Raw genomic sequence first — 12,908 nt, forward strand, 5'->3', positions numbered from 1 at the left:
CATAAATTTAAATAACCATTTATTTTTGCATTTTAAATCAGTGGTAAGGACAATACTTTCATCTATTTTATATTCTTCAGCTAGAAAAGATCCCTACAAAATGCCTTATTGAATGGCTATCCCCTGCTTAATTGTTGGAAACTTAGTTATAAATCAAGAGATAAATTATGATCTTTCATCTACAATTGCTATTAAATCCCTATTTTTCCCTCAGTGAGGTATTTGATCTCTCTGTGTCTGTTTTCCTGGTGTGTAAAAAAGGAACCCAAATACATACTCTCAGCATTTTTCAAAGCACCTTAAATGATTTATCTCTCATATCATCAACATAGAATAAAAATCATCATGTAATCATAGTAAATCATTATGAATTTATAATCCACCTTAATTAAGGAAAACGAACAGAATTACTGGTATTAATTTGACAAAGTAGGCAATATACACATTTGAGAGTTTAAGAGCTAGGCTATTTATGAAAGAGCCAACTTTCTGCAAGCACTGTAAAAAACATTTTTGTATTATCTAATTGTAGTCGCTTCCTGTACAATGCTAAGTGATTCTTCTACGCTCATTAAGGCAAGCCCAGCTGAACCTTCCCGAGAGTCTCTTTGGGAACAGTATATGTTTACATGTCCTTTAAAGCAGCCTCTGATTCTGATTCTTCATCGAGTCACACGGCCTTCTCACTTGGATTTTTCCAAATTAGTGAAGTTTTACTTATCTGGCAATTCACAAGTGTCACATTTTCCCCAGAGCATTATATTTTCAATACCAGTATAGACTTCATAAAATAATCAAAAGAATGCAACACAATGAAAATATATATTCCAATCGCTGATCCAGTTGCAAATTGATAATTATATAATATCAAACTAATATAGTTTGCTTATTTCTGAAAAAATCAACAGCTGTAATCTTTAAGGTAGGATGGAAAATACTACTCCTTCTTGGTGTGGCAAGGGACTCAGTCTCCAGAGCAGTAAATTTTATGTAGGCAGAGTGTGTCTTGCCCCAACAGGAAGCATACATTTTTCTGATTGGACTTTCTCTACTTTATCTACGTCTCCCTCCTTTGACAACTCATCTCTTAATTTTGTATACCTACGCTAACTATAGATAGTTCTTAAGTTGAAAAACAGTAAAAATAGCTCTGGTGTATTGGTTTCTGAAAAGAGGTATTATACACACTCCGTAATTCAGCACCTGCTGATTTGCTCCCTGAGGGAATGAAACAAGGGAAAAAGAAAAAGAAGAAAAAGAAAGCAACTTTACAGCTTTAATTTCTGAATTACAGCCTATTATGATCAAACAGAGAAAAGATGCCTTCAAGTATTTTTCTTGGTTTGGTTGTTTTTGTTTTTATCTGTCTTTTAATATATATTAAGAGAGGAAAAAGAATGGAGTAGTTTTGTTCATGAGAAAGAAAAAAATTAAACACGTTATGTGTAGAAATTGTTTTCATTCATTCTGTCCCATGGGTCTAATTTTTTGCTTGTCTTAGGCTCTGTTCTGCCCATAGCTTCAGAAACAGATCTCCAATGAGAAAACTGAACTCAGGTGAATGATGAATTAGAGTTTGTGAATATTTCCTTACATGTTTTTATATATATTCAGGGTCACACTTTTATCTTAACATAGTCAAAATTTATGGTTCATATTTTCATCTAATTCATGGATAATACATTTTAAAAGTAATTTATATGTGTCATAATCACTACACCATGATTTAAAAATTGTGAAAACTGTAGCGTTGGCTCTGCGCAGAAGTGGATTTTTGGATGTATGTGCAATGGAATAATCTGAGTTCTCTTTCCAAACAGTGCTCAGGTAACTTCTCTTCGGTGGCATCTTCCTTCTTGCCCTCCTTCCTAGCACAGAGGATCACTGTTTCCTGACACTCTGATAGCACTGGGTCATGCACTCTACCAGTGCTCAATTGTACGGTCAGAACTTGTGTACAAGTTTCTCTCTTTCACTAACTGAGAGCATCAAATGTGTCATGTGTTTCTGTACATCCCAGATTCTTAGCACAGTAACGTGTGCTAAATCAGTAGTTCTTAAAAGGTGTCTGGGAAACCCTAAGGGTTCCTCAGGAACATTCCAGGGAATCTGCAAGGTCAACACTATTTTCATTTAATGTTATTTGCCTTTTTCACTCTCACATGCTTACAAGTGCACAGTTGAGTTTCCCAAGAACTTACATGACACGTGATAATATCACTCTGATGGCTAATGAAATGTGTGTTGTGTATACTTGTGTTTTTAAAATTTCTCAGTTTTAATTTCTAAAGTGGTGAACATAAAGAAATATAACCCAAATAGTCAAAATCTATTTGGGGATCTTCAATAGTTTTTAATAGCTTGTAAGGGTTCCTGTGACCTAAAGGCTTGAGAATGGCTGTCCTAAATAAGAAAAGCTGACATTCAAGACTGTCTGTGTGCTAGGCACTGTACTTGGCACTTTGTGTACATCAACTTATTTAATCCTCAAACTACTCTGAGAGTTGGGTACTGGTATCCTAGCAACTTTTGCACAGAGAAGTAGCTCATCCAAAGTCACACAAATGGACATGGCAGAGCTGAAATGTGAAACCAGGAATACATCTACTAGCTCCAACTGATCCTGATAACCTGTTTTTTTGATGACTGTGAGGTATTCATTTCTTGCTTACTTACTGACTGCCTTCTATGCATCAAGCACTATGTTAGGCACTGGCAAGACTAAAGTAAGAAAAAGAAATATGGATTGTTCTTTCATCAACTTTACCTTCCAGTGGAGAGAATATTCTGATGATAAAAAAATCACCAAATCCTTTCTAATGCAAAATTCATTTTTAACATGAATTTCATGTGCTCATTCATGTTCTACTACTTCATCTCAATTTCTCTGAGGGTTAGTTACTTCATTTTTAAATAATGAAAATAACGTCTATGAACCTCAGCACTAATAAATAATAGTTTGACCCAATATTCTTAATTTACGAAGTCAGGAAAATGTACAAACTCATTTTGGAAAGTTTTCAAACCTAAACTTTTAACTGATAATGAATGTTTGGGTAAGCATAGCTGATTGATGGTTCTTTAAGTTTGAACTATTCATTAGAATATGAAAAAAACATATTTTGAATTGTTTTATTATATTAGAAATTACAAAGTAAAATATCAAGAGATCAGTCTAAATGAAAAACTACTGCAACACATTCAACAGAAGACCACTCAAATGTTTAAATGTTGAAATATTAGTGTAAAACACTGTAATTTTGGGGGGCCATAGAACTTAGATATTCTCAGTTTTAATCTTACACACTCCATTTTAAAAAGATGACAAAGAATAATGATAATAAGTTTATCACATCATATTATGTGAAATCTTTTTCAATTGATGACTTTTGTGTCTATAATTCTATATAAACAATTTATATTTCAAATTTATTTCAACATATGTTTTATTATTTGAGGCTCTGAGAGTTACTGCTTAATTTAAAAATATAACAAAATATTTTGAAAAAAGACTACTGTTAGCAGACTTAATAAGCATTAGCTAATGCAAAAGAATTTACCAATTTATTCTACCTTTTAAAAGAGCTAGAAAAATATTCTCCTGAAGTCAAAATAACTCTTTGATCAAAATTGTATTGATTTAATTTATTAAAATAATTTTCTATTAAAAATGGAGAAAAGAAAATCATATAATAGTTTTTAGCTAATATTTGTGTAGAATTCCACAGGAACACTAGATTGGTAAGGAGAGGAGGAGGTAACAGCTGGGTGAACCTTGAGTCTGAGTAATATCAAAAGAAATCAAAAACTTCCAAAACACAGAAACACACCCTGAGGCTTCAACCTAGCTAAATAACAACCAGCAGTGGTACTCAAGCTGTTCTAAACTTGCACTCTGACAATAGACTGGGACGTGCATCCTAAGATACATCTGCTTATTTGTGATACACTATAGACACATGTATTTTTGTTATGTTCCTATGCTGCCTTATAAAACACAAAGTGATAAAGGGGATTCGAGATATTGCTAATGTTCTATTTTTAAGCTGAGTGGTAGATACAGAGATATTCAATTAATTATTCTTCTTAATATTTCACATATACTTTAAATATGGCATTTAGTATGTTGGAAATATTTCATAAAAATGAAAAAAGATGACAAAAATAAAAAGAATGACAAGGTCTAAGATCTTCTTCTTGAATGGCAAGTTTTGAAATCATTGCTAAAAGGTAAGTAGCTTGAATTAACCATGATTATTATAAACCACCTTTCTCTGGCCCACCCTGGTGTACATCCTGGCTTCATCTGGGGGTTTTCCTGGCTTCATTTGGCTTCATTTTGGGGGCAGCTTTGACTGACAACTAGAGTAAGATCATTTTGGGGTGTATCAAAACAGTCTGTATCAATACACATTTGAACAAGTCCTGCTTCTGTTTCTGACTTTATCTTTTCAAAATAAACCCAGTCTGTATTAAAGAAACTAATTTAAGTCACAAGGGTATAACATCACAAAACAAAACTGCAAATTTTAAATTATTATTCTGAATAACCTTTACAAAGAATATATATATATATGCATATACATTCACCTTTAAAAGTAAAAATCATCTTGAACTAAATCATCGCCTCCAGTACTGAAAAAAAATATGCCAGAGTTATAGAGAGTAAGAATCCAAACCAAAGATGGTAATTACCTTCAAACATTTTACCTGTAGCTTCCTCTAGTGTAGCAACGTCAAGTCTGGGACTGTAATTTCCATAACCAGCAGCAGTAAAAGCCCGAATCTGGAAAACATACACTGTTCCTGGCTTCAGGTTGTTAATGGAGGCCGAAGTGGACTTGGTTTTTAATGTCGAGTAGGTCCGTTCCCTTTGATCCTAGAAACAATACAGGGAATATTTAATTGTGATTGCAACCAGGCAATTTGACAGCCAATTCTTGCAATTTACTTCAATTTGCTGCATTGTTTTTATAAAGGCTACACTGTACCCTGTGGAATATTGGAACACTGAGTTGTTTCTCAGATAATATAAAATAATGTGAGCACATGCCTTTGTTCTATAAATTTCAAAGAGAAATAATTTTTTTAAAACATTTATGATGTTTTGAGCCTTTGCTTTGTTGGTAGAGGGCACAGTGGCAAGAACTACTTAGCCATAAATATAATCAAATGTTCTTTTGACCAAAACATAAGTACACTTGTAAAATCTACAGTTTAGTAGAGGTCTTCACTTCATAATGTGGTTCTCTTAATACTGTTCCTGAATGTTATTCAACAAGCAAAAAGCCACAGGCTAAAAATGAAGAAATCTATAAAATCAAGAAACTTAGCTAATACCACCAGCATAGTGACATATCAATTGTTTTCATTAAAAATTGCATTTTTCAGGGGACTTCCCTGGCGGTCCAGTGGTTAAGACTCTGTGCTTTCACTGCAGGGGGCACGGGTTCGATCCCTGGTTGTGCATGCCGCACGGTGCAGCTAAAAAAAAAATGTATTTCTCGCAGAATAAAACCACTTTTACAAAATAGCATTTGATGGAATATTTGAAGTTAAAACTATTAATATAAAAGTTAATGTCTTAAATATAAAACTTAAAGTGTCATATAATTTATGATTTGGCAATATTTTAAACATCTCAGTTCAATTTCCCCATTTTCCAGATATGAAAACTGAGGCTTGTAGAGTTTAAAAATGTGTTTATCATATTACATATGATAAGCTTAAGAATGGAATAATTAAAAAATCAAGAATATAAAACACGCCATCAAAACAATAGTTAAATGAATAAAAATTTAAAGCTTAGTTGATATGATTCTACTGTGTTGTTTATGAAAAAAGTTATAGAAACTACTCATCAAAATATACAATTCTAGATGGGTTCTTACTTGTTCAATAATAAATACCTGTGATCAACTGTGTCTAGAAATAAAACTATTCAGTGAAATCTGAAAATGTTGGTTTGGTTGTTTGATTTACCTTCACGATGATATTTGCAAAAGCGTATATAAATGTATACTTAAACTGGATTTAGTGAAGCTGAATTGTAATTGTCTTCATTATAATCATTTATAAAAATGAGAGTTGATATTATAAATGTATATTTATCTCAAATAAAAGAACTAGGCATAACTGATATTAGAAGACATAATGACATATACATTAGATCACAGGCTTACATACATTATAAAGCAATAGTATTATTTTTAAGACTTTTTGTAATTTGTAAAATTCAGTGAATGTAGATAAACTGTTTCTGTCATGTAAAATGGAAAAGTAACTATTTGAACAAATTTATTCCAGAGCAAGGATTTGCAAAATATTGTGTTGCATCGTAAGAAACTTTACTCTCACTTACCACCTAACTTATATTTTTAAAATGTATTTTTCATTGCTTTTGAAATCTGATGAAATTTCAGAAGGGACTTATAACTGTCAGAGTTCACCGGAAAACAGACATAACAAACCCAACACTAAAAACAAGGATCTCCTTAGAAATACATTTGATGAGACAAGAAATGTATTCTCTGGTACAAAAATGAGGTATTTACAATGTAACTTTGGCTATGGAAGTTCCGCATTCATAAAGGAAATAATAAGTAAAAATATTGTAAACTCAATCTGAACGTTGAAACTAATCTTAAACTATCTGTTTTTCCATCAAAGTGAAAAAAAAGTGTCTATTGCCAAGGCACTGTATGCATTTAAGTGATTCAATCAAGTCAATTCAGTCCCCAAATATTTCCAAAGCTTTAGGTTTCCATTTCGAAATTCTGTCTAAATGGTTAAAATGGTTATGTATATTAGAGTACTTCAGCTAATTAAGTCAATAATAGTAACACATTATTATTATTACTATTAGTAATAATAATAGTTTCCATGTTTCAAACCTTGAATCAGGTCTTTCTGAGAGGTAGAGCCTAGAAAATAATTTGTGAACAGGGTTGTGTCTGTCTGTCTCTCTTTCTCTAGACGGGTCAGAAATAAATGCACTCATACACTGAGATATGTCATTATTTACTAAAATTTAGCCCTTATAGGGGATTAAAGGGGCAGTACTTGAGTTTTAGCCATGCTATTTTTTTTCATGGAGAGAAGGGTATAAAGAAGTAGTAGACATAATTAGTATAAGATATATGAAATAAATTTCAGGAGGAATTTAAAGGAGTGAAATATAAATATAAATATAAGGAGTGAAATATAAATAAATATAAGGAGTGAATATAAATGAATATAAATAAATATATTTATTTATATAAATATAAATAAATATAAGGAGTGAAATATAAATATAAGGAGTGAAATATAAATATAAATTTCAGGAGGAATTTAAAGGAGTGAAATATTATCACCTGACTCTGAAGTTTGGAGAACTCTACACATTTATTACAGGAAATATTCTTATTTTTTTCAAATTACAAAATTATTTGAGGCCACGTCATTATCACTGAAACCACATACATAAAATAAATCATCAAGGGCTCAAACAGACACCCTAAAAGAAACATTTTCAAAAACACAGAGGGAAAAAAAAATACCACATTGGGTTCTGTGGTTTCTGTGGTACTAAACATCCTACAACTAATCATTAGGACATCAAAACTTGAATACCTAAACATACTACTAGTGGAATATTTGCATCTGTGTAACACAAAAACTTAATACACAGAAACTATCATTATAATAATGAACCAGAGATTCAGGGAGAAGGTTATTAAAAGTGGCTAAAGTTAACTATCTATTTTGAAGTAGCTCCAAATAGCTGTTATAATGGCCAGCTTTAGTCGACAGTGCAGTAGGATGACACAAGACACACCGAGTGTCGTACATGGTTGTACATTTCAGCTGTTCTTAGCACTTACTTTCTCGTAATACTTGATTTCATATTCGGTGATGACTCCATTGGGATGCTCCGGTTCCTGCCAGGAAAGCTCCACACTCCGCTGCAGCACTCTCTCCTTCATTACTCCGCTCACTTGCGAGGGAGCTGTTTGGACAAGATGTGTCAATAAACAATGAGAAAATTCACTGGATGCCTCAAATCAAATGTCACAACTGATCAGTCCCATGCTGTGCCGGTTTCATTAAGGTAAAAGAAAGCACCTTTTCATAGCTCACAATTCAGAAGCTAATGAATATTCAAACAGGACCTTATTACTGTTCATAAACCTTAATAGAAATTTAAATTAAAGTGCAAACAGCAGAAGATAGCATTGTTCAAGTTAGTGAAAAATGGAAATGATGGGGCTGAGAATGACAATTAAGCAAAGGAATGCTAATTAAGGCTACAAAATATGATTTCTAAGTCCAAATATTTATTTCACATGCAACAGCAATACACTTTTTACAAGAAACAAATAACTTAATACTGTGCCAGATAAAGTATATGAAATGGCTACTTTCATTTTCAATTAAAGGAATCAAACTTTAAAAAAATGTTTTTATGTTTCACGTGTGTGTCTGTGCATGTGTGTGCGTGTGGGTGCTTCATACTTCATTAGGTTAAGGTGCAAGAAAATGCTAAGGCTTCTGTTACTTAAATATGTGCGTGATCACACATACACACACAGACTCTTCCACATGTAATTTATACCTACGTAACCTAGGCTTCAAGCTTTGATAGAAGCAATTCAAGCTACAGTTTTGCTTTCTCTCTATATACAGATAATAACATGCTAGAGTTCTTTCATCCTAATTAGTGGCATATACTCTTTTTGGTAGCTAAGACTGTGGAATGTAGCAAACTAATCTGCTCTGTCTAATTTGTTCAATGACGATTAACTAGTTGTCTTCTCTGTCTAAATGAGTAGCTGCACTGGCTTGGCTGCATTTCAGTGGGGTCATTATGTTTCATGTATCATGCTCTATCTCATTCTGTAAAATGTTTTCAGGCTGTTAATTTAATTTTCAGATGTCCAAAATTGTTAATAATCCTGCTGACAGAAAAGCAATTATATGGGTCTAAAGCTGTTGAAGCAAGCTTCTGATGTTTATCCCTTTGGCTTTATTTTGTTTCTTCTACTTCTTGATATTTTCTTATATCAATATCTAGAAAAAACATTTGTCACTGCTGTCTGGCTTGACGATTTTGAGGGAATGACCTGGAAGATGCAGGACTCCCATTTCCTCTCAGATTACTAACAAAAGCATAACTAGGGCGGATTAAGTGGAACAACTTTCCCTTTAGGGGCATGCAGCTGAAGTACTCAACAGACTGTGTTTACAGACTAAATGCGTTTCTGATATGTTTCCAATGAAGCCAATTTCTAATAAGGAATCTTATTTTTGCCATGACTTTTAAAACCTGGGTATGTGCAGTGAAGAAGAACTTGTTTCTAAAGTAATTTATCTCTCCACCCATAACATTTTTAGCATCTCAGCCAACTGTGTGGTTTAAGAAGCTGCAGCCCCAAGCCATAGCCTTGGGAAACACATTCCCCAGCTAATGGTGAGATGAGATTCTACTTAGCCAGGAATCTCTAATAGTCTAATTTACTTAACGCCATTCATAAAATCTGTATTTTAATTTTAATTAGTAAAAAACAGAATGCAGCACAGGTGAGAATACTACAATAGTCAATACATAAATTACTCAGTAAGGCTGCTGGGTCTCCGATCAGGGTTTACGGCATGAGGTGTGCCATTTGGAAACAGGTTAAATGGAAATAGGTGGGAGCACTATTAGGTGCCAACCTCTAGGTCTTCTTTAAACAACACACATAGCTTAATGTGATTTTCAGTGTAAGTCAAACTATAAAACACTTTGCTTAGTTCCTATCCCTAAACAGCAAGATGAGAGAGACGAGACACTGAATTCTCCAAAATATGGCAGAGACTTGGGGTATAAATGTACCTCATTTAGTTCTAATATGTTGCAGCAAGATCTAAGTGTAAAATGAGACATGATTTCTGCAAGTTACACATTAACATTAAACTCATTATCTCATCCTGGAAAAAGAACTTTTACCAATAAAATGATGGTAATTGGGAAATGGGGGGAAAGATGCCAAAAAACACATTTGAAATGTACAGTATGTTGAAGCCCGTAACACAGCACTAGCAGTGCAGTACTCTACAATGTATTTTCCCTGTTTTGTACAAAGAGCCATATCTGTCAGTGACTATACTCCTGATTTCCTGTGTATTTCTTATTTTTAAAAATGTATCCCTTGCTAATACTGTATCAAGCCACACGTTTAAAAGAGTCAGAAACAGAAGTACTAGCACATGGCCCTTGAGAATAGATAAATTGCATGATAGGAAAAATCTTTCCCTACCTATGTCCTTCAAATACAACACTTTGGTACATAAAAATTGATAATATTTTCCCTTGAGTTTCAATATCTCAGGCATAGAGAATATATAACTCATAAGATATACAGTTTATAAACAAAAATATCTCTAAAGCTAATCAGATTCTAACAGTCATGATTTGCGGATAAAGTTATACATAAAAGTAAAATTGAAAGAAATATTAAAAAACATTGATTTCTATGGTTAATATATTTGATCTGCTAAATTAATCCCACTGTAACAATTTCACTAAGAATATGCTCTTACACCAAAATATTCAATTAGCTACAATCTGAATTCATTTTGAAAAGAATATGCATACAACTAATTAAATCATATACATACTTAACAACCCATAAGGTATTATGACATTTATAATTTTCATAATTATCAAAGTTAAATAAAATCTTTTGTAATTGGAATTAATGTGAAGCTAATAAATAGTAACCGACAATAGTAAATTCCCTGCACTGGAAAATGTAAGAAAACAAATTCAGAGAGGCAAGCTTTTAAACATGAATTTGTAGTAGGGTTTCTAAAAAGTAATTAACAGATTAATTTCTCACCTAAGTTTCTAGAAATATTCCGATATAAAAATTAATTTCAACTGAAGAAACAGATGGAACGTTTTGCCCTTAAATATTTTCAAGAATTATTGGGGACATATCTGGAGTCTATACAAATGACAGTGAAAGACGATCTTAGGAAATACAGAAATGGTTTCTGTGGTTTAAAGTGGTAAATCTCAACAGTATAAAAACAAAGTTGATGCAACAGAAAAGCAAAAGTCAAATAACAGGCTAAAATGTAAATTTGGGGCTAGGATCGTTTAGTATGAGGCTCTGAACTAAAAAATAATCAGTAAGAATGGTGGGTTTATGTACAGACCTGAGCCAGTCAACATTTTCGAGATTTTGAGCTTCAAGCACTCATGCATGAGTTTTGATCTTAATCAATTTTTAATTAAAATCCAAGTACAAAAATTATATTTAAGTTACAAGATGAAATGTACTCATAAGGGCTCCATCCCCCTCACCCTATGCCCTCCAAAATGTTAAGCTTACCTATATGTATGGAAACATTTCCTAGCACAAAGTGAGGAAAAGACAATTTTAAAACATAATATAGTAAGCGAATGGCCCTCCAAACTCCATACTCTAATCTCTGGAATGTATGAATATGCAACATTACAAGGCAAAAGGGACACTGCAGATGTAATTAAGGTGATAGACCTTACAATAAAGATATTATTTCGGACTTTTTCAAGCAGGCCCAATCTAATCACATCAGTCCTTATGAGCAGAGAGATTTCTCCAGCCAGGGCTAGACAGATTTTGCGAAAGGTGAAGCCAGAGAGATCTGAAGCATGAGAAGGAATCAACCCGCCACTGCTGGAGGAGTCACTTGGGGAACATAAGGTATGGCGGCAGCTTTTAAGGATCAAAGACATGCCCTAGGTGACAGAGGCAGAGAAATGCAGACCTCAATGCTACCAGCACAAAGGCCTGGAATTCTGACATCAATGAGGTTGGAAGTGGATCTTCCCCAGAGGCTCCAGATAAGAGCCCAGCCCATCTGACAACTTGACTTCAGCCCAAGAGGCTGGCAATTGAGGCTCCAGCTGAGCCCCGCCATGCCCAGACCTCTGACCCACAGAACTGGGAGATAAGAAATTAGTGTTGTTTTGAAGTTTTTGTGGTAACTATGGTAGCAATAGAAAACTAATACATACAGTAAAGAAAGAATAGACTTACTGGAATTTTAACAAAGTCTATGAAAAAAGGTTAGTGATAGGATAGTTTAATAATGCAATATGTTGAAATTTATGTTGAAATAACATGGAATCAAGGAATTTTGATCTTGATTAAGACTCAAAACACAATGCCTTATAAAAAAGAACTCTTCATCATACATCTGGAAGAATTTTTTTTTTTTTTTTTGGTGGTAATACTTCAATGAAGTTCATGAATTTGATTTTGGATTTTAAAAGTAATTTATTTATACTAGTCATTATTTTCACTACACAAATTCTCCCACTAAATTTCAACAAAGAATGGTAAGTGGAAAAATAATATTTGTATTTCTAAATAATACAATCAGGAAAGATAGGTCAAGAAGTATGAAATGACCTTTTACCACACCTCAAATTGTTACATCTATTGACACTTGTTAGGTTTCCATTAGGTAAATACAAAAAGTGAAAATGAAGAAATCTTTAGAACACAATCAAATGCAAATCTGACAATTATAGAATAATAGACTTCTATTGAACACTTTTGCTGCTTTATAGTATGGAGTTCATTTTTGTCATCCTTTGAAATAACAAATGTGTGTATTATTAGGAGTTTAAGATTTTATAATACACAACTTTTAGCTCTCTTACTCTTCCTCATAGGTGTTTCATTTTTGCACTACAGGACAAACGTATAAAAACACATATAAATTTATTCCAATAACAAAAGAGTAGACCAAAACTATACATGATCCAGTGGAGTATCATGTAACATATCAATTCAATTTTTAGGGTATTTAGGAATAAGTAAAAAATTCTAACGTGATTTCACTAAACTTCAATTTACTGGCTGTGAACAAAAAAGGGTCAGTAATAATAT

General features: G+C 33.0%; 1 protein-coding gene across 5 annotated transcripts in view; it reads right to left on the reverse strand.

Annotated features, from left to right (window-relative positions):
* Nucleotides 1-12,908, reverse strand: part of EPHA7 (EPH receptor A7) — a 164,375-nt gene that overhangs the window by 22,539 nt on the left and 128,928 nt on the right. For 3 of the 5 annotated variants that reach the window (XM_079939995.1, XM_079939994.1, XM_079939998.1), the window contains exons 6-7: nucleotides 7,866-7,990; nucleotides 4,696-4,879 (exon numbers count right to left, since the gene is read on the reverse strand). In XM_079939995.1, coding sequence (XP_079796121.1) covers nucleotides 4,696-4,879; nucleotides 7,866-7,990 — 309 coding nt within the window. The remainder of the gene's footprint in view (nucleotides 1-4,695; nucleotides 4,880-7,865; nucleotides 7,991-12,908) is intronic. The other 2 variants (XM_079939997.1, XM_079939996.1) reach the window with 1 other exon arrangement.

This window comes from Stenella coeruleoalba, assembly GCF_951394435.1.
Source record: "Stenella coeruleoalba genome assembly, chromosome: 12".
Classification (NCBI taxonomy): domain Eukaryota; kingdom Metazoa; phylum Chordata; class Mammalia; order Artiodactyla; family Delphinidae; genus Stenella; species Stenella coeruleoalba.